Raw genomic sequence first — 19,366 nt, forward strand, 5'->3', positions numbered from 1 at the left:
GTTTTAGATACAGTTGTTATTTAGATATTTTTAGGTTCCTACACATCAGAACGGAATTCATCCGAGGCCTAATTTTTTTTCAAAAAAATGATACTCAAAAGATCAACATATATCTAAATGGATAGATAATGTGCATGTCTAACTGATTATATAAACTAATAAAAATGAATCTTTCTATATGTTTGACTAAATTAAGTGAAATAGAAAAAAAATTTTCTTTAGTAAAATATTATATGGAGTGAAAAATTAAGTGACAATAAATGTAATACATTTTTAATAGTTTGATTTAAGTTATTATTTTATTCACAAAAACATGCCTTATTATTTGTGCCAATAAATGTAATACATTTCTTTTAAAACCCAGTTATTTTATATTTTTGATTTTATAATTGGCACAAAGTTAATGTTGATTAACTAATAAATAAAATTCTGCATTATTATTATGTTAATATATTTAATGATTTGATGTATTGTTAAATTAATATAATTAATGAAATTGTTAAACTGAATGAAATATGAAAAAAAAAAATTATTATATTAGTGAAATTACTAAAAAGACACTATAATTTTGTTAATAATTATATCTATGTTTCTAAACAATTCTCATTTATAATGGTATTCATATTTTCAAACAATACCAAAATGTACTTCAGTTTTAATAGATTAGATGAGTCTATATGTCAACAAGTGATATTTGCCTCATTATCACCTTTTCTCTCTCTACACAAATGTTCTCATTATGAGGAATAAGTAACAAAAATAACATAAGATGACTTTTGCGATTTAAGTTTTATTCAAGCAATAATAGGATCTTGTGTGTGTTTGCAATGTTTTATGAAAAAAATCTAAAAGGAGGATAATCATTTAGATGATCCAGTTGCTGTCATTTTTCATCTCTGATTCCTCTGACCATGTTTGTTGCACATTTTCCCACACAAGTCCTTCATTTTCCTGCAGATTGCAATACATTTTCAGTACTCAAGAAACTGAATCTACTCTTCTATATTTATATATACTAGTGATAAGTGCAAACACCTCTTGATCTTCTCTTACCTTTGAGATGAATCTAACAGTTGTTGTGCAGCATTTCCTTTCATTCCCTGCAATATATATCCGCAATCTGAATATCAACAATTAAGGAAGAGAATAGTTCATTTATATGGGTTTTGTGTAGCATGTTAAGGCCTTTCATTACCAGTTTGTTCCCACTTATCAAGCTTTACCATCCAAGTCCCGTGAGTAGTCTCTGTTGCCAGAACCTGATCTGTCCAAACCCGAAACTTCTTGTCCTTTTTGTCTCCATGATACTTTCCAAGCTCATCAATGGTGTCTATCAGAGATTTTTCAGCACCAGATGGATGAACAAAGACAGCAGCAGGATGCTGAATGTGGTTTTTGACAAAAGGATAATATCATCATTAATTAGTAAGATTTGGGGATAAAGAGAGAAACAAGGGTTATAACTATATATACTCACACATGAAGCTTTGAGACTTGCTATGTATGCATCACAGTTCTCAACTTCACCTCTTCTCCATCTCTCATAGAACAAGAAAAACATGACAACCTCATGACCCGGGTTCACATTATCCTCCTTGCACTCGAATAAGTCAGAAACATCTCTAGGAGAAAGATTTGGACCAAGCTCAAAATGACCAATGGCTTCTAAAATCCCACCCACACACCTCTCACTCGCGTGGATTATCTTTGCATTGTCTTTCGCATTCTCTGCATACCACTCTAATAACTCCTCTTGAGAGTTTCTCACCTGTGATAACAATAAAAGATATTTCAAAACATGAAAAGAACAAAACAGAGATTCAAGATGGTGAAACTAACCATGACACCATAAACATTAGGAATGGTAAAGAGCTCGGTGTCGTTTCCAGAGTCACCACAGACAAGAGTATTAACGGGAAGCCTCCCTTCAGCCTTGAGCTTGTTAAGAAGATAAGCAAGAGCTTGTCCTTTTCCTCCACCTTTTGGTAAAACATCTAAAGCTTTTCCTCCGCTGAAAATGATTTTGATCTCCAACTAAAAAAAAAAAAATACACCATCATATACCATGTTGTGAGAGTAAACAGACAAGATTAAACAATGGTAATTACTCCACGTTTCTCCAGCCGTTGGTATAGCTCCTTGGTCACTTGTTGAGCCTTACTCTTGTCAATGAAGAAGCTAACCTTGTTTGGTCTCTGGTCACAATCTCTCTGCATTAAATGAAACACAATGTTCTTTCATCACAAAACCATGATACTATAGAGACTTTGTTTATGTTAATCAGACAGTAACCTGAAGAGTTAACTCAGGGAACTTGCTGGTTTCTTCTTCGACGATTCCTCGGTCCCATTTATGGTTCATGATTTCAACCCAACTATCATCAGTAACCATGGACTTGCCATAAGCTATCTCAGTTCCTACAGAGGTAATGATAACATCAGGAGTTAACATTGGTCTCTCTTTCCTCAGTTTCTTGTACATGGGCAGTGTTCTTCCTGTTGAGAAAACAAGAAGAGAGTCGTGGCGAAAAGCTTCTTCCCACAGTGAACTGAACCTCAGTAAAGAGAGATTCTCAGGATCATTATGATGATCAACCTTCAAGAAGACAAAAAAAAAAGACATCAAGAATCAAGATTCAGAGCAAAAGATCATGATCAAACTTCAAGAACACAGAAACTACAGATCAAGAATCAACTTTTAGAGCCAAAAGAAAAGTTTGTTAACTGGTGTTTTGTACCATTGTATCATCAAGATCCGAGACTATCATGAGACGAGGAGGAGATGTTAGCCGCTCCATGGTTAGAAAATCAGCTTCTTGGAGACTGAATCGTTTAAATCAAGAAATATAATAAGATCACTGAAATCAAGAAATGAGATCATCGAGAGCCATTAAAAACTAGGGTTCTTTGGTGAGATGAGAAAGCTAAAGCTTGTAAGGGGAGATTCTAGATCGGAGACAAACCTGAGGGTTAGAAAGCACGTTTTGGTGTAAGAGAAGAAGAAGAAGAAGAAGAAGAAGAAGAAGCTTTGGTTTTGAGAAATTGAGAGTGAGGGTAGAGCGGGGAAGAACAAGTAAACATTTCCCTAAACTTTATTTAAATTGTTTTTTTTTTTTTTGTATTTTCTTCCACTGATTATTATTTTCTTTCTCCTTTCTTCCATGGAATATTCCCTTTTCCACGTTATATACCTACTTATTTACTTTAATAAAATATAATCTAAAATGTCGTATTTCTCCATTTTCAGGGGGAAAATTGACAAAATAACCCTTAACTTTTAAGAATAAGTCAAAATATCTTCAACTCATAAACACGTCATTTTAACCTTCAACTTCTAGTCAAAACACGAATAAATCTCATACTTTCGTTGACCAAGCCATTTCAGTCTCGTCAAAAGTCAACCGTTCAGTGTTGTTCGTTATATTTAACGGTTGGCTTTTAATGAGATCAAAATAACTTGGTCAACAAAAGTATGAGATTTTTTGTTGTTCCAATTTGAAATTTGAGGATTAAAATTGCTTACTTAAAATTTTATTAATAAAGAACTGCTGCTTTTTATTACAATAAAATTATAGTTTTTCATATCGATTGTAATCACGAACTTAATAAAATATGTTCAAATAAGCTTATTTATAATATTTAAAAATGAATTAAAAACTAAAATTTGTTATAATTAGAATATGAAGCAAGTGAGAAATGCAGAAGGCAAGTTCGTGAAATGGATCTTCGGTTGACTACAACAACAATTTTTAACTAAGATATTTTTAAATGAGCAATTTAATCCTCAACTTTTAAATTGGAACAAGAAAAATCTTATATTTGTGTTGATCAAGCCATTTTGATCTCATTAAAAGTCAACCGTTAAATATAACTAACGACACTAAACAGTTGACTTTTGACGAAAATATGAGATTTATTCATGTTTGACTAGAAGTTGAAGGTTAAAAGGGCGTGTTTGTGAGTTGAAGATTTTTTTGGCTTATTTTCGAAAGTTTGGGAATATTTCAGGCAGAAGAAGTTAGAGAATTGATTGATGTGTTGCAAAGTAATTATTTCTAAATCATAATGTATTCCTATCATGCTTTTTTGGGAATTATTTTTTTATACCAAAAAACAGGTACATTGTCCCATTAGGCTAATTCCAAAGTGTAATTGTTTTATTAGGCTAATACTTTTTTAATTGTCTATTATACCTCTAAATCAACTTAATTAAAATTCAAAACAAATTAATTTAGTTTATTATATATGTTAAGAAAATAAAGAAATTAAATAGAATATTTCCAAAATGGTAACATAATATTTCCTAGCCACAATTTTGTTTTTGTACAAAAATTGTTTTTTTTTTCAAAAATGTTAACAATATATTTTCAAATATTTTCATAAATACACTTATCAAATTTTCAGAATTTTTAATAATTATTATAAAATCTGCATTTTACTATGCGTAAAATCTATTTAACCCAGTTGAGATCTGTTTCTACATGTTTTAGATTTTGAGTAATGTGTATATTGTTGGCTCTACATATTTTAGAGAGATAGGCAAAATGCAGATTGTGTATTCCAAATATTTTTAGATTACTATTATTTCCGTTGATCATTTATTCTAATCTTATTAGATTTAATGAAAAATTTAGATGACTTATTCAAATCATAGTAGATCAAATGAAAAACGTGGATTTCATTTTTTACTTTGTAAAATGTGCATTCTACAGTTCATATAACGAAATTTTAAATTTTTATTTAAACATTTTTAGAACAAAATAAATACCTCTACATTGGTATATATATGTATTTACAATCCAGTTTCTATTTTTTTCCTTTTTTTTGTAAAACAATTTTTTTTTATAAATAGAAAAGGGAATTATAGGTAAAACTAATACAAACTTGAGATTAGCCTGATGGGACAATATACTTATCTTTGTCTTAAAAAAAATTTTTTTTGCCTTTTCGACTCCTATTATGCTTAATTAATTTTATATATTAAAACAGAAGTCACAACCTTGCTTTATGTGTGATTTTTTAAAAAATGAACATAATGGATCTATTCCTAGAAAGTCATGTTACATTTAATCTCTAATTGTATCATTCTAATTTTGGGCCAACCAAAAATTTTTATTGGGCTATCAATAATTGGATTTAAACAATAGATGATCCATTGGATTTATAGATAGTATAAATTAAATGGATATTATTTAATGTTATAATAGTATACTTCCATATGTTATTATTTAAATATCTATCGATCTTAACTTTTAAAATTATAAATATTTTTAAATAACAAAAATCATATTATCTAACAATGATTAATATTTACTACCTTAAACCAATGAAAAGAAAATTTAAACTATATAGTTTATTTTAAAAATTAAACAAAAACTAAATGTTTAGTTATTTACTCGATAACATAAATCTACGAAGCGAAAGTTTAATTTTTTAAAAACTTTCTAAATTTGTGAAATGTTACAATATTTTTGAATATAACAATATAACAATATTTTACTAATCTTTATATAATAGCTATGATTTTAATAATGAAATAATAATCAGAAAAGTATATATAGAAGAAGATACAAATACATGTGAAAGTTTGAAACAATCTATTCAATGAAAAAATATACCCTAAACTTATTATGGTCGCAACTGGAATAACATTTTTTGGAATAAAATCATTTGGAATTAGAGCTGGGAATTTTAATAAATGTCCGCGGACCCCGCCCTGTTTGACCCGCTGCAGGGCGGGTGAGGGTCGAACAATTTGAAAATTTTCAATAGCGGGTACGGGTGCGGGTCGAGATTATTTTAAGCTGGTCGGGTGCGGGTTAGCCGAATTTGGGTCGCCAGTACTCGCTAACCCCCAAATTTTAAAAAAGACATTTTTTGAAAAAAAAATGTCTTTTTAATTTTAAATATATTATTTTAATATGTTTTTAAAATTAATTTTTTTAACTATATAATTATTATTTTTAATTAAAATATTTTTTAATATAATTAATATTACCCGCGGGTTTGGCGGGCTACCCGCGAGTTTTTGTGGGGCGGGTGCGGATAGAAATTTTTTTGTTTGCGGGTTATGCGAGACGATTTTTTGAATAAAAAAAGATTCAATCCGCAACGGGGCAGGGCGGATTGACCCGCAAATCCATCACTATTTGGAATGGATCATTCCATGGGATTCCATAAATTAGTTACGAGTTATTATGAAAGCTTTCCAAACACAATTCCACTTATTCCATTTTTGGAATGAAACAAAAAAATAAATCATTTGTAAAAGTCATTCTTTTTATAGTTATTTTCAGAAATAGACATTTCTGACTTTTTATATCACAAGGTCACTTTCAGCTCCTAAGACCATCTTTATCGGTGTCCTTAGACAGAGTCCTAAACTATATTGGGCTGAGAAATAAATGTAAAATGCAGAAATTACAAAGAAACGGAAGTCATTTGTCCTTAATTAAGAAGTTTTTTGAGATGGTCCTTAGTGACAGCTGGCGAGCTTTTTTCTTCCTCCTCCTCTGATGATTGAACAATGGCGTTCTATCTATCCATTTCTCGTAACCCTTAAACCCTTCTAAAGCCATTTAGTTTAGTGAAACAGAAGTAAGAGAAAATCATCTCGTTCCACGAAAAGATTCGATTCAGGTATTAAACTCTCTTACGGAACCAAGCCATAGGGTTGATGAATTGCATTCTGCTTTGCTTAAGAACAGTAGCTCACAGCTTCTAGTCAATGATTCATACGATGTTGGTGTTTAGAGTGCTCCAAAGGTTGAACAAGTATACATTTTAGATATGGATTCGGTGGAGAAGTTGGCTCAAAAGTCAATGGGGGCTATTGATTTAGTTGCACACCAGCTGTTTGATCAAATGTGTTTAAGAGGAAGAAGAGAGAAAAGCAGAAGATCGTGAGTAAAATGCTAAAGACATTGGAGAATGCAAAAGGTGTTGATGGGAAAGGGACTCTCGGGTTTATCTATTTGTGTTAGAGTGTGGTGTCTTCGTTAAGCTAGCTAAGTGGAATAGATTGGAGACTTGTCATGTATATGGTTGGCTGATGAGAGTGATAGGTGTTGGTGATGTCAAGTTTGTCAAGAACCAGAATGCAAGTTTGCTATCTGTTGTGGGTGTGATGAACCTTGCTGGCCACGAAGTGCTAGATATGCAGGAATGTTTTTATAAAACATGGAAGGATAAGTACAAAAAGATAGAGCACAAGGAATGTTCCAAGAGTTGGTTCGTTTTATTTTCAGAATCAAACGTAATACAAGTTCTGCTTCTTCACAAATTTCACATTCTTCAACAAATGAATTTCACCTTCTTCAACAAATGAATTTCACTTTCTTCAACAAATGAATTTACCCTAAGGACCAACATTAAGTCCCACCAATCCTACTATATAAAAGAAACTAAATTGGAGTTCTCTAAACACTGCCACATGGACACAAATATTTCTAGCCAATTAAACTGCCATGTCATTCCGAATTAGACTTGAAAAAAAAAATTAAGTTAGCTGCCCAATCCATTTAAACCATTTCACAGCCCAATATGTTAATATGATAAGAGACGGTTCGGGTTATATCCCTTTATCGATCCCGTGTCTCTGAAAATCACTCATCCTCCCTAACCCTAAGCGCCGTCTCAGACCCTTTGTCGATTCTCTTCCTCTCCCCCACCTTCCTAAACGCTCTCAGTTAATCTCCTTTATCAAGCGTACAAAGAATCTTCCTAAATGTCTTCAGATGCTGCTGTTGCGCAATGCCTTCGACGCTCTTCGCCTCGGTCGATCGTCGCAGTTCGTTGTCGCTCGGCTTCTCCGTTTTTGGGACTCGGAAAATATGAAGAACATGGTGAATTCATGGAATCACTCTACTTATCCTTGATGAGAAGGTATTGTAACAAGAAGCATCTTATTTTATTTTTTATCTTAATTTTGTTTTCGAATAGCCCCAATAATTTAAATCGTCTAACTGTATCTGTTTGCCATGCTGCATAAAGTAAGATATGTAGCTTGAAATTTGAGGAAATGTTTTAGTATTACAGGACCTCCTATAGTCTCAAAGAGACTAATGTGGCTGTTATTGGAATCTTGACCCATAAGGTGACGATTACTCTTTACGCACAGGTTTGTTTCAATTTTTGGGTTGGTTACGCATATTTGCCTTTGTGTAAGGTTGCGAATTTCCTCTAAATATTATTTTCTTATTGTTAACAGATGGTGATACCATGCATAGTTTTGATCAAACTCCATTTAGGTTTTCTTTAGGGAAACAAATGAAGGTAAAAAGCCAAGAGCAGAAACTAGCTGTGCCGGAACCAGCATTGATCAAGGACCTTGATTCAAGGTGTGTTAACACGAAACTCATAAAACTGAATTGGAATCAAGTAGCATTTATTTTGTACATATTAATTCACTTAGGTGCTGTATATGGTTTTATTGCAGGAAGAGAGAATATCCTTTTTGAGCAATGGCTCGATTGATCAAGGAGAAACAGTGTTTTTCTAAAGCAATGGGTACTGAAAACCTCCCTTTAAGTTGCATTAAAGAAGCCATCATCATTGATGAAAGGTGTTACACTGTGTTTTGCTTTAAAAGAGTCACATTTCTGTTCGAACAACATATCCAAGATTTAGTAGTACGCAAGTGTTGGTTATTTTTCTCTTTAAAAAAAACTCTATGTTATAGTCTCTCTTTAAGCGCATTCTCTAAAGCATTTTTGATTTGTTGACAGTCAGCAGGAAAGAGCCTGCTATATTAATGACGATTGTGATCACAGAGAAAGACACAAAGAAATTTGAGCTTGGATTCAGCAGGTGGTGGTAGCCAACAAGATGATACAATCGTTGAGAGATGTAACCCATTGAGAGGAGAGATATAAGAAGCTCATGATTTGGTTTAAAAGATTAGATATACGAAGCTCGTGATTTGGTTTAACAGATGACATATAAGAGAGTTGAGGCTGAGTAGAAATGTTAACCTTTTTGTTACGGTCATTTGTTTGTCTTTTTCTGTTTTGAAGCTCTGCAATACAAACAGCTTTTACTCTGTTGTTTTTCCTTTTGGTATCAGTTTGAAGCAAAAGCTATGAATCTGTCATTTGTGTCATCTGAAATTAGACTTTTTGTTTGTAATTGATTATTGTTTCTTTGGCAGCAAACAAAGCCTTGGATTTTAAAGCTTCTCTTTGCAATTAAAAAGAAAGGTAAAAACATGTTTAAACAAAAGTCAAAGCCAAACATTGGCTAAGGTTGCTCTGTACTTGCCAAAGCCTGTTTTCAGCCATGGTCAATTATATGTGGCACTCTCAAGAGTGACCACACCAAAAGGACTAAATATTTTAGACATTACAACACCAAAAGGACTAAAGATATGGTAGCTTGGTAAACACCATCGCTAATATCGTGTACAGTGAAGTTTTCAATGGCTTGCCACAAACAACAGATATGTCACACGACCTTCACTTCTCTGTTCAACAAAACTATATACGATAAACATTGTCTCAAAAATTTAGCGCCCCAGTTGACTTTCTTTATTGCAGGTTTAGAAGAATACCATGAGATTCCCGAATAATTCCTTACCTCTGCCACTACCAACAAGCAAGGTCAGCAATTCATTACAATTAATCTAGCACCTTCCTCAATTCAAAATTTCTAACCAGGCAAATCAAATTTTGCAACAGGAAGGGGCCTTCTCTGATGGTCGTCTCAAAGCTCGAAGAGAACGAAGCTTTTCTATTTCAACACAAAACATGGCCCAATTTCTAAAAAAAAACAATGGACTTAGATTTTATTTATTTCAACGTTAAACCTATACGGCCCAACTAAATTTTGCATAAAATTGTGTTATTCTAAACAAAAAAAAAATGATTTTACTGGTCCTTTTGCCAATGCATCTGATATATGATTTTTTCTACTTGACGATTTTGTAAAACAAGCAAAGCAATTTTATATGGCCCACCACTTCATATTCTGGACCACAACAACTATATTGTAAAAGAAGTTATGATCATTTATCAACTTTACCAAGCTAAGACAATCACGTTAAATACTATCCAAACAAAACCTCTGAAATATAATAGTTGTGCTACAGAAATTCGTGCAAGTGCTCCAGCCTCTAATGCAGAAGATACTATCACCAAATATGAACTCCCCAAAAGATAGCATCACCATTGGAATTACAAACCATCAATCCTGCATTGACGATATCCTCCACAACACTTCCTATAACATTTTAAAAGTATTATAACACATCTAATTATCAACAACTCCGCGCTTGCGCGGAGGCTCCGCCCCTAGTAATCCTAATTTTTATTAAAAGTCCTTAACATTGTCTTAAGCTAGAAATAATAATAAAAAACACTAAGGACAAAAAAATAGGGACATGGATAATCATGCTCTAAGACACTTTTCCTTAACTTACTCTCCTCTTTCCTAACTAAAGCATAACTAAATACAACTACTAGTAGGACCCACCATTTATTCCATCTATTTCACCATTTAATCCAATTACTAAAGAAAGCACGGAAAAGACGTGGTCAAAATCCCTAAGCAATGATTTCATCTCCTAAACCATTAATTTGAACTGTAAAATCTGAAGAAAGCCTCCTTTCAGCATCACAATAACATCACCGGTCGTAACCCCATGTGTATGTCTTCATCATTAGCCATTAAAGAATCACCTCCAAGCTTCATCCTTTGCTTCGTGCTCTGTAATTTATTTCCATCATCGCCATGCTTCATTTTCTCTGTCGCAACAAGGTCAGATCGACGCAATCCTCCTCGCCGTAGCCTCCACCGAAGTCCTCTTCATCTCCGCCGCGATTCATCACCATTAGATCACCTGTCTGGAGCTGCAGAGATCTTCGTGGCCGGTTCGAGCTTCTCCGACAGCGGCTCTCCTTGTCTCTAAAGCTCGATGATTAACAATGGCTGGTTTTGGCGTTATTACATATCTGGTCCCTAAACATTTGAATATTTTTCTTTTGGCCCTAAAGGTTTCTGATTTTAAAATATACCCTTAAGAATTGACTCCACACTTATTAATTATGAAGACCATAACTTCCATAATTATACATACCGGTCCGAAAATTTTCAATTCAGCTGTGAACTTTGAAAATTACAGAAATAACTTCTTAATTTAGTTCTAAACTTTCAATTGTGTAATTTAAACCCTGAAAAATGTAATTTGACATACAAATGAAATATATACACCTAATAGGCAATATATATGATTAAAATGAATTAACACAAGTGCTGAATTAGATAAATAATTAGATAAATATCTCTTAACAATAATCTAAATAGACATCATAATCAATATTTATGACATATAGACATTAATCTTTAAAAATAATTTTGGTAAGTATTAATCTTAAAAATAATTAAATAAACTATATACTTTCATGTACATGTGGACATTTAACTGTGGATATGATTAAATTTAATGTACATGTGTACAACCTGGGTTCATGGACATTGAAATAAGATGATTATACGATTTCTATGTTTTTCTTACAAAATATAAATGTACATGCGCATAAGAATCTACATGTATGTCTTTCTTTCTGAAATTAATCTTAACAAAAATGGAAAATACATTTAAACGAAGATGACGATGAATCAGTGTGTACACATATTTTTTATTCTCCACATGTACAACGACGTTTCAGAAAAAAATCATATGTACACCTGTTCAAATGTACAGTGCATTAGTAATGATATCCAATGATTTGAATGATTTAAAATTTTTTAGTTAATGTAGATTATTTTAAGTTTCATTTAGGTGTATATAGATATTAATCTTTAAAAATAATTAGATAAGTAGTACTCTTAGAAATAATTAAATAGACTATATACTTTCATGTACATGTGAACATTTAACTGTGGATATCATTTAAATTTAATGTACATGTGTACAACATGGGTTCCTTGACATCAAAACAAGATGATTATAAGATTTCCATGTTATTTTACAAAATATAAATGTACACGTGAATAAGAATCTACATGTATGCCTTTCTTTTTGAAATTAATTTTAACAAAAATGGAAAATACATTTAAACGAAGATGACGATGAAACCGCATGTACATATATTTTTTACTGTCTACATGTACAACGACGTTTCAAAAAAAAATCACATGTACACATGTTCAAATGTACATTGTAGTAGTAATGATATCTAATGATTTGAATGGTTTAGAGTTTTTTTGTTAATTTAGAATATTTTAAGTTTCATTTCGATGTATATATTGCATTGTTATAGTTTTACCATCTTAGTTTAGTTCATTTAGGTGTATATATTGCATTGCAAAACGTTGTGAAATGGTAAAGAAGAGGCTTTTAGTCATAATATTTATCTTTAACGCTACATAACAACAAAGAAATCACAGCAGTCCATTTGTTGCGTCTTATAATTGACCGCTTGATCTCGTGTTCGAAAACCATTCAGCGTGTTTTCATTTGTTTTTTTAATTTTCTTTAGTGAAGGATATAAATGTAATTTCGACTTTGTCTTCTTCATTTAGAGCTTTTAGTTCTGCTACTAAAAACAGAGGAGACGAAGACGGTGAGACAGAGGCGATGAAGGCGGCGACGAGACGGAGGCAGGGATTTCAGTTGACGAGATGGAGACGAAGGCGGTTACAGGAGGAGAAGACAAAGGCGGTTACAGGAGGAGAAGACAAAGGCGGTTACAGGAGGGGGAGAGAAAGACGCTAAGAAGGCTCCGGAGCTTCGCAAAGGTGGATAGATTGCGACGACGACTCCGGATGAAGCTTGAGACGAGACAAAGACGGTGATTAACGACGATGAAGTAGCAACAAGGAGATCACATGGTGGAGGAGTTCGCCATGGGAGCTTGACGCAGATCGGCAGATGTGGATTGTGGAGGAGAAAAGTCGGGGGCGAGAAGATGGCCACGGCGGAGATTAGCTTACACGGCGAGGAAGATGATGTTGAGATCCGAGAGATTTTTTTTAGATTCAATTTTATGCTATAAATTAAAAAAAAAAGAAAAAAAGAAAAGCAAAAGAATTAGGTAAATATTCAGCTAGTCCACTTTATAGTTGGAGTTGAACTGAAAATGTTAAGACCCAACTGATCTTTAAAGAAAAGTGCTCTAGTAGAAGAAAGTGTCCTAAAGTGAAAATAAGAAGTCATAAAGTGACTCTAAATGTAAATCTTTCTTCTTTTTTTTCATGATTTTAAACTCTCTACTTCATTCATAATTTCAGTTCTTATTCCATTTATAACATCGTTCAAACTTTTTCTATTCCATAAAAAATCTTTCCTTTTATTCCTATTAGGAAAAACCCGTTACACCCTATGTTTTAAAAAATGACACACATATATTATAATATATACCAATTTAGAATTGAAAACAAAATGTTTATATAAAAATAAATAAAAACAAAATTCAGCGCGGTTGCGCGTGTCAAGATCTAGTTTTTTTTTAAGCAATAGAATTTTTCCTTTTTTTTTATTTTTGACGGTAGAAATGAAAAAAAGATAGAGCATTTATATTTAGCTTTCTAAAATTTATATGTAAATCATTAATTTTTAAAAAATCTGAAGCCAGGATCTTATAACAAAAATAACCAAATAAAAAATCTACAGTTTTAATTCTAGAATTAAGAAATATAAAACTCTAGCTCGTTCCAATTAAACCCTAAATATAAATTTTGATGTTTCATAGCTCGTAGTCAAATCATATAATTTATTATTGTTGTGAAAAGGTTGTTTAATCTTTTTTAGAATATATGGATAAAATTCAGAAAGCCCTCTTTTAGCATATGCAAATGGGATAAAATATCAAAATATTTTGTTTGTTATGTTCTGTGAACCACATATAACATGTGATTTGAACCACACACACACAACACTTTTAATACGTTAAAAAAATGTATTATCTGAAAGTAATCTTTATTATTTGTGAATTTTATAAAAATATCATTATATTTTAAAATTTATTTATTAAGTATAATATTATGAGAACAACTTCTGACTAATTAAAACCAGAATATCTTTTAATATCTTTATTATTTGAACTACAATGTATAATTAATTTTTATCAAAACTAAATCTTTGTTTAAGAATGTGTTCGTGTGTGTTGTGGTGTGCATGGATGGTGTTAAGACTAGCATATATAATGAGAGATATTTCTCATGAGTGCTAAAGTTCTTGTAAAATGTTACTTTGATTAATAAAAATTCAAACCACAGAAAAATAATTAACATGAATATTAATAATCACAAGTTGACGTGACGATACTAATTTTACAAAAAATAACACATATAAAGGATGTATTAACAAAGCACCGCCATGTAAAATTGTAATACAAGTTTGAGGATATATATATATATGTCAGTTAATTAAATACCAATTATATAAATCAAACTTTATATATTTTGTCATTTTGGATGAATAACCATTTGTGATAGACGTAGAGATAGTTATGAAGACGGTTTAACTTTTGTTTTCTGTGAGAATAATGAAGACGGTATAACTATAAACCATTCTTATGTAATAGCTAAACCCGAAAACCAAATAAAGATCCAATGAAATAAAGATCAAAAATCAAAAATTTGAAATGAGAAATTCTTTTGTCACAATTCTTTTTGGTTCTACTGTAATTTTTATCAAGTGAAATTAGAGAATAAAGACAATGAAATTAGAGAACAAAACTCAAATACTATGTGCAATTACTTCATATCAGGTAAATCTAAAGCAAAAAGACATCAAACCAGATAAACTCGACCGTAAAGAAAAATAAAAAACACTAAATACCAAATATATTAAAATAAGTATTTGAATTAATTATTCATGTAATATATAATTATTTTAGATACTCAATGAAACCGTATAATATTTTGGATATTTATTAGTGATTGCATTCATATTTGGTATGAATAATTTTCTGAGATTTTATTTTTTCGAGTGTTTTTGGACATCCATTCGAGTTTGAATTTGGTTCGAACAAAACCCGAGAACTCGAAATAACATAAAACAAGTTCAGTATTTATGTCGGATTCATTTCAGTATAGGTTTATCGGTCGGGTTCGATTCATGTTTTGGTTATTTATCCACACCTATGTATACCTATTATCATATACGCCATCTTTAGTTTGGCTTAACATTTTATCCAAAAACAAAAGAAAAAAAAGCTGTTTGAGTGGAAGCACCGTAGCCTACTGGTTAAGGTTTAAAGGTTTCTACACTCAAGTCTGAGTTTCGAATTTCATACTACGCAATTTCTTGCGGATTACAGGAAATCCATGTTTCAAGTCTTGGAGAAAGCGATTTATTAATGCAAACTACAAAAGAAATGTTTATATGGGATCTTCAACAAAGTAAAAGTAATCTCGTCAAGAGAAGATCTTCATAAAACGGCTTAGATGATGTAGTTAGTCGTAGATTCTCATAAAGCATGTAGTATTGTCGGTTGTCGAATCGTCTATGTAATATTTCTCATAAATGTAACGTCATGATAAATCAGCGTTATAAAAAAAACTGTTCCATGTACATGGTGATAGTTACGAAGAAGGTATAATCCATTCTTATGGTGTCGCTTTTTAATGAGACAAAATACGCTGACGTTTTCCATCTTAAGAAAGAAAACGACTAGACTAGAGTCCTATGTTGCACGAAAGCTTCATCGGACGTCCGCTTCCCGCTTCGGAACCAGAATCGAAATCAGAACTTTGTGGAAGCTTACGGAATCTCGCTTCCAATTTTAAAAACACATTAGAAGCGAGATTCCACTTTAGAATCACGCTTCCGTTATTTAAAAAAAAACACAATGTCTTATATCAATAAAAATATAATATTATAATTTTTAATTTATATAAAATCCAAATTTTAATAGTATTGAATAGAGAGAATAGAAATATACAAATATTAAAATTATATATTCAAATATATTATGTAATATAAAGTATTAAAATAATAATTTATTTTAAATTTAATTTATATTTATTTTTACAGTTTTAATATGAAATCATTTCAAAATAATTATAAATGAATAAATGCTTTATTTTAAATTTAAATCATATAATTTTTAGTTCTAGATTTTTTTTTATAAGTTTTTTTATATATATGCATACACTTCCAAAACGTACCCGCTTCTTAATATTTTATAAAGTTTCGATTCTGCACTTCGATATGCTTCCGTTTTTGTTTCTATGTAACATAGGACTAGACTATACAAACCAAAACTAACGCTGCGCCGTCTGGCTATTAAATAAAGTTTCTCTATGCCGTTTTCTCGTTATAAACCAGCACACATTTAATACAAACGGCACAAATGTTTAAACTTACGAAACTAAAAAGCACTACTACTAGAAGGAGACTCGATCAATCAGTGAGTTTGCGGACGATTTGTTGCTGAAGATGCTACACCGTCTCCCTAGCAAAAACGTCGTAGCCACGAGCGTCTTATCAAAACGGTGGCGATCTCTATGGAAAGAGGTGAACAGGTTCAGTTACGACGGCGGCACAGTAGGCAGAGAGTACTGGAGGTTCGCACTGTTCATCAGCAAGCTCTCAAACCTAGAGAGCTTGGATCTCAAGATCAGCCCCTACCGCACGAACAAATTCATCAACTATTTGGTTAACATCGAGAAAGCTCAGAGTCGACATGGTTTGCAGCTCCTTTGAGCTGCCCAAAAGCTTGTTTATCAAAATGTGATGGTGTTCACTATTGATGTGCCTACGCTTAGGAGATTATGTATTGATAACACTTGTGGGAAGTCTCGGCCTGAAGGTGTTCATGGGTTTGTGATTACAACACCTTCTTTGAGATGGTTTAGCATTAGAGACAGGTTTAGTAATTATTTGAAGTTTGAAGATATGCCTGAGCTGGTTAAGGCGAGTGTTAGTGTTGTTTGTGAGTCCCAACCTGAGATGTTTCTAGGATGTCTTGCCTCCACTCAATCTCAATGACGCTCCTAGGCTTCGAGTTCTCAAGCTCAATTTGGTATGTGCTTTTCCTCCTTTCTTTATTGTATGCCCAACAGTAACAAAATGTATTGTTATATCTAATATCATATAGTTTCGGAAGCACTGTGTCCAGTCGTGGAACCAACCAAGTTCTGTTCCTGAATGCTTATCTTCTCATCTTGAGATCTTGGAGTGGAGACAATACAAGGGCACAGAGACAGAGATAGAATCTGCAAAGTACATTCTAGCCAATGGGAGTCGTCTAAAGAAGGCAACATTCTACTCATAGTCCGCAGAGAAGCGTGGGATGTTGAAGGAGTTAGAATGTGTGGCCAGAGATTCTTGCACGTTAAGCGCTTCAGCTGGTAATAACTTGGAATCATGTGTCTAATATTTTCTGTCTTTCTACGTTTCTCAACAAAACGAAAACGTTCCTTCAGAGTAGAATGATAACATATGAATGGTAAATTACCTTTTGATGCGATGTAATATCTAACCTTCCTCGTAAAATAATAACTTGGAGGAATGATGTCTTATTTCTTCGTCTTCTATGGGTCTTTATCTTTTCTTATTTATCAACAAAATGAAAAACATTACTTAAAGAATGATCACACTAATGGTAATATCTAACCTTCCTGTGTTTAGCACGAGATCATTGGGAGGGACTCTCCTTAAAACAGATTGGCGTTTGACTCTGTTCTTGACGTTTGATGTTGTTGCTTGTTTATGGACCAACATGTTGGTAACACGAGAAATGAGAAAACAAAACTTCATAGACGGACGATTAAATGCGGAAAACAACATTCTTATTGACGTCATCATCATGAACATCTCTATCCTCAGAATCATCATCACACAACTAAAACCCTCTGCAGAACTTAGACCCTTCCTTGTTGGTTACAATCTCTATCACACAAGTACTCCACCTCCAGTTCTTCAAAAATTATTTAGTGTTGTCTTCTTCTTCCTTGTTCAGGTGCTTCATCACAGTTTCACCCATTGAACTATTCTTCATCACACATGTTTTGATATCAAACATATTTGACTGAACCGGCAAGTATCAGCCTAGCTACGTTAGGCTGGCTTGTCGTCCAAGGATTGATGTAGTACTGTCTGCCCCGAGACGAGAATGTTATGCTCTTCCGTGACTCTTTTGAAGCTCAGCAGAAGACTTGTGAATGCACAAGTATGGCGCTTAAAACAGTTTGGCGATTGACTCTGTTCCTGATGTTTGATGTGGTTTCTTGTTCTGAACCGGTGTTGGAATTGAGAACCCGGTTTATCTATTCTATTAAAACAGCAGTGTGACCCATTGATAAAAGTAGGGTCCAACTTTTTATTTTTAAGAAAACTGATTTTCCTATATAACTGCATCTATTATATCAACAATAACCACGTTCTATTTTTCTATAACAAAACTGTTACTTTTCTTCCTGTATAAACCAGTTGGATTATTAGTTTTTGATCCTACACATGATTTCTCATGATCATCCGATATGGAAGGCCGGGGCAAACAAAACGGTTATTGAAAAAAAATATGAGAACTTGGAGAATATACACAGAGAACAAGTTCCACTAAAAACCAAAAGGAAGAGTAGATCGGCCACTAAATCGGATTGCTCTTTGTTCGAATTAGGTTCAGTATACACTTTTTTTGGCATCGTTTTAGTATACGTAACCTATTTGTTATTGTTAACCATGGATGTTTGTCTTAAACGAATCATCAATTTTTTTCTTTTTTGGTTTCTAGAAGTAAAAATTCAGTATTATATGTCAAATCTGCAAGATTTAAGCATAAAAATCAACAAAAACGCATAACAATCGATGGATATTAAAAGAAAAACAATGGCTGCTCTAAAACTCTGTTCTGCGAAACCTAATTCGACTAGGGAAGAAGATAAGGAAAATTACGTTTATGCCATTAGTGAAAAAAAATGAAAAACACAAAGGGAGCGATTCGAACACGGGATAATGCAACGGGTGTATGCTTTATTTCCACTAGGCCGCATAGCTTTCCTTTTCAGTTTATATTACTAACCGGTTATCATATTTTTTTTTTTAACGCTGATTTATTATAATCTTACAATTATGATATAGGAAAGATTACATAGACGATTCGACAACCGACAATACTACCTACCGGTTATCATATATATCCATATATATATATATATATATTGATCAGATTTGTTTTATAAATCACAATATAAATCGTGATTACAAATCGTGATTAGCTGTATATCTTCTTTTACCCATGTAAAAAAATAAGAATAGATTAAAACACAAGAAAAATACAAAATTACAAATTATATCAAATAAATTTGATTTGTTTCTATTGAAAAATATTGGTTTATTCCGAAAATAAAAATATTAAAACTGCTTCTTACTTTTTGACAGTTTTACACAAGCCTAATAATAATGGTATATATAATTTATA

The 19,366-nt window shown here is 32.4% G+C and overlaps 2 protein-coding genes across 6 annotated transcripts; one reads left to right on the forward strand and one right to left on the reverse strand.

Annotated features, from left to right (window-relative positions):
* Nucleotides 1-643: 643 nt before the first annotated feature.
* On the reverse strand, nucleotides 644-5,710 carry LOC103832861 (probable sucrose-phosphatase 1). 5 transcript variants are annotated; one of them, XM_033277340.1, is made up of 9 exons: nucleotides 2,963-5,710; nucleotides 2,738-2,811; nucleotides 2,293-2,595; nucleotides 2,109-2,210; nucleotides 1,840-2,034; nucleotides 1,478-1,768; nucleotides 1,196-1,382; nucleotides 1,054-1,100; nucleotides 644-951 (listed from the first exon to the last, which is right to left on the reverse strand). In XM_033277340.1, the coding sequence occupies exons 2-9, from the start codon at nucleotides 2,795-2,797 to the stop codon at nucleotides 865-867; spliced, it is 1,272 nt and encodes a 423-aa protein (XP_033133231.1). In that variant the 5' UTR covers nucleotides 2,798-2,811; nucleotides 2,963-5,710; the 3' UTR covers nucleotides 644-864. The 5 variants fall into 5 exon arrangements, with proteins under 5 accessions (XP_033133231.1, XP_033133230.1, XP_009107208.1 ...); XM_033277339.1 differs by having other exon boundaries at nucleotides 2,738-2,814; XM_009108960.3 differs by having other exon boundaries at nucleotides 2,738-2,822; nucleotides 2,963-5,709.
* Nucleotides 5,711-12,617: 6,907 nt separating this feature from the next.
* LOC103832867 (putative FBD-associated F-box protein At1g50980) lies at nucleotides 12,618-19,223 on the forward strand. The gene is given in 7 exon segments (XM_033277488.1): nucleotides 12,618-12,734; nucleotides 16,333-16,607; nucleotides 16,609-16,667; nucleotides 16,670-16,922; nucleotides 16,924-16,966; nucleotides 17,042-17,246; nucleotides 17,249-19,223. Coding segments are annotated over 7 exon segments (1,002 nt in total). The 3' UTR covers nucleotides 17,299-19,223.
* The last annotated feature ends 143 nt before the right edge of the window (nucleotides 19,224-19,366 follow it).

This window comes from Brassica rapa, chromosome A08 (assembly GCF_000309985.2).
Source record: "Brassica rapa cultivar Chiifu-401-42 chromosome A08, CAAS_Brap_v3.01, whole genome shotgun sequence".
Taxonomy (NCBI): Eukaryota; Viridiplantae; Streptophyta; class Magnoliopsida; order Brassicales; family Brassicaceae; genus Brassica; species Brassica rapa.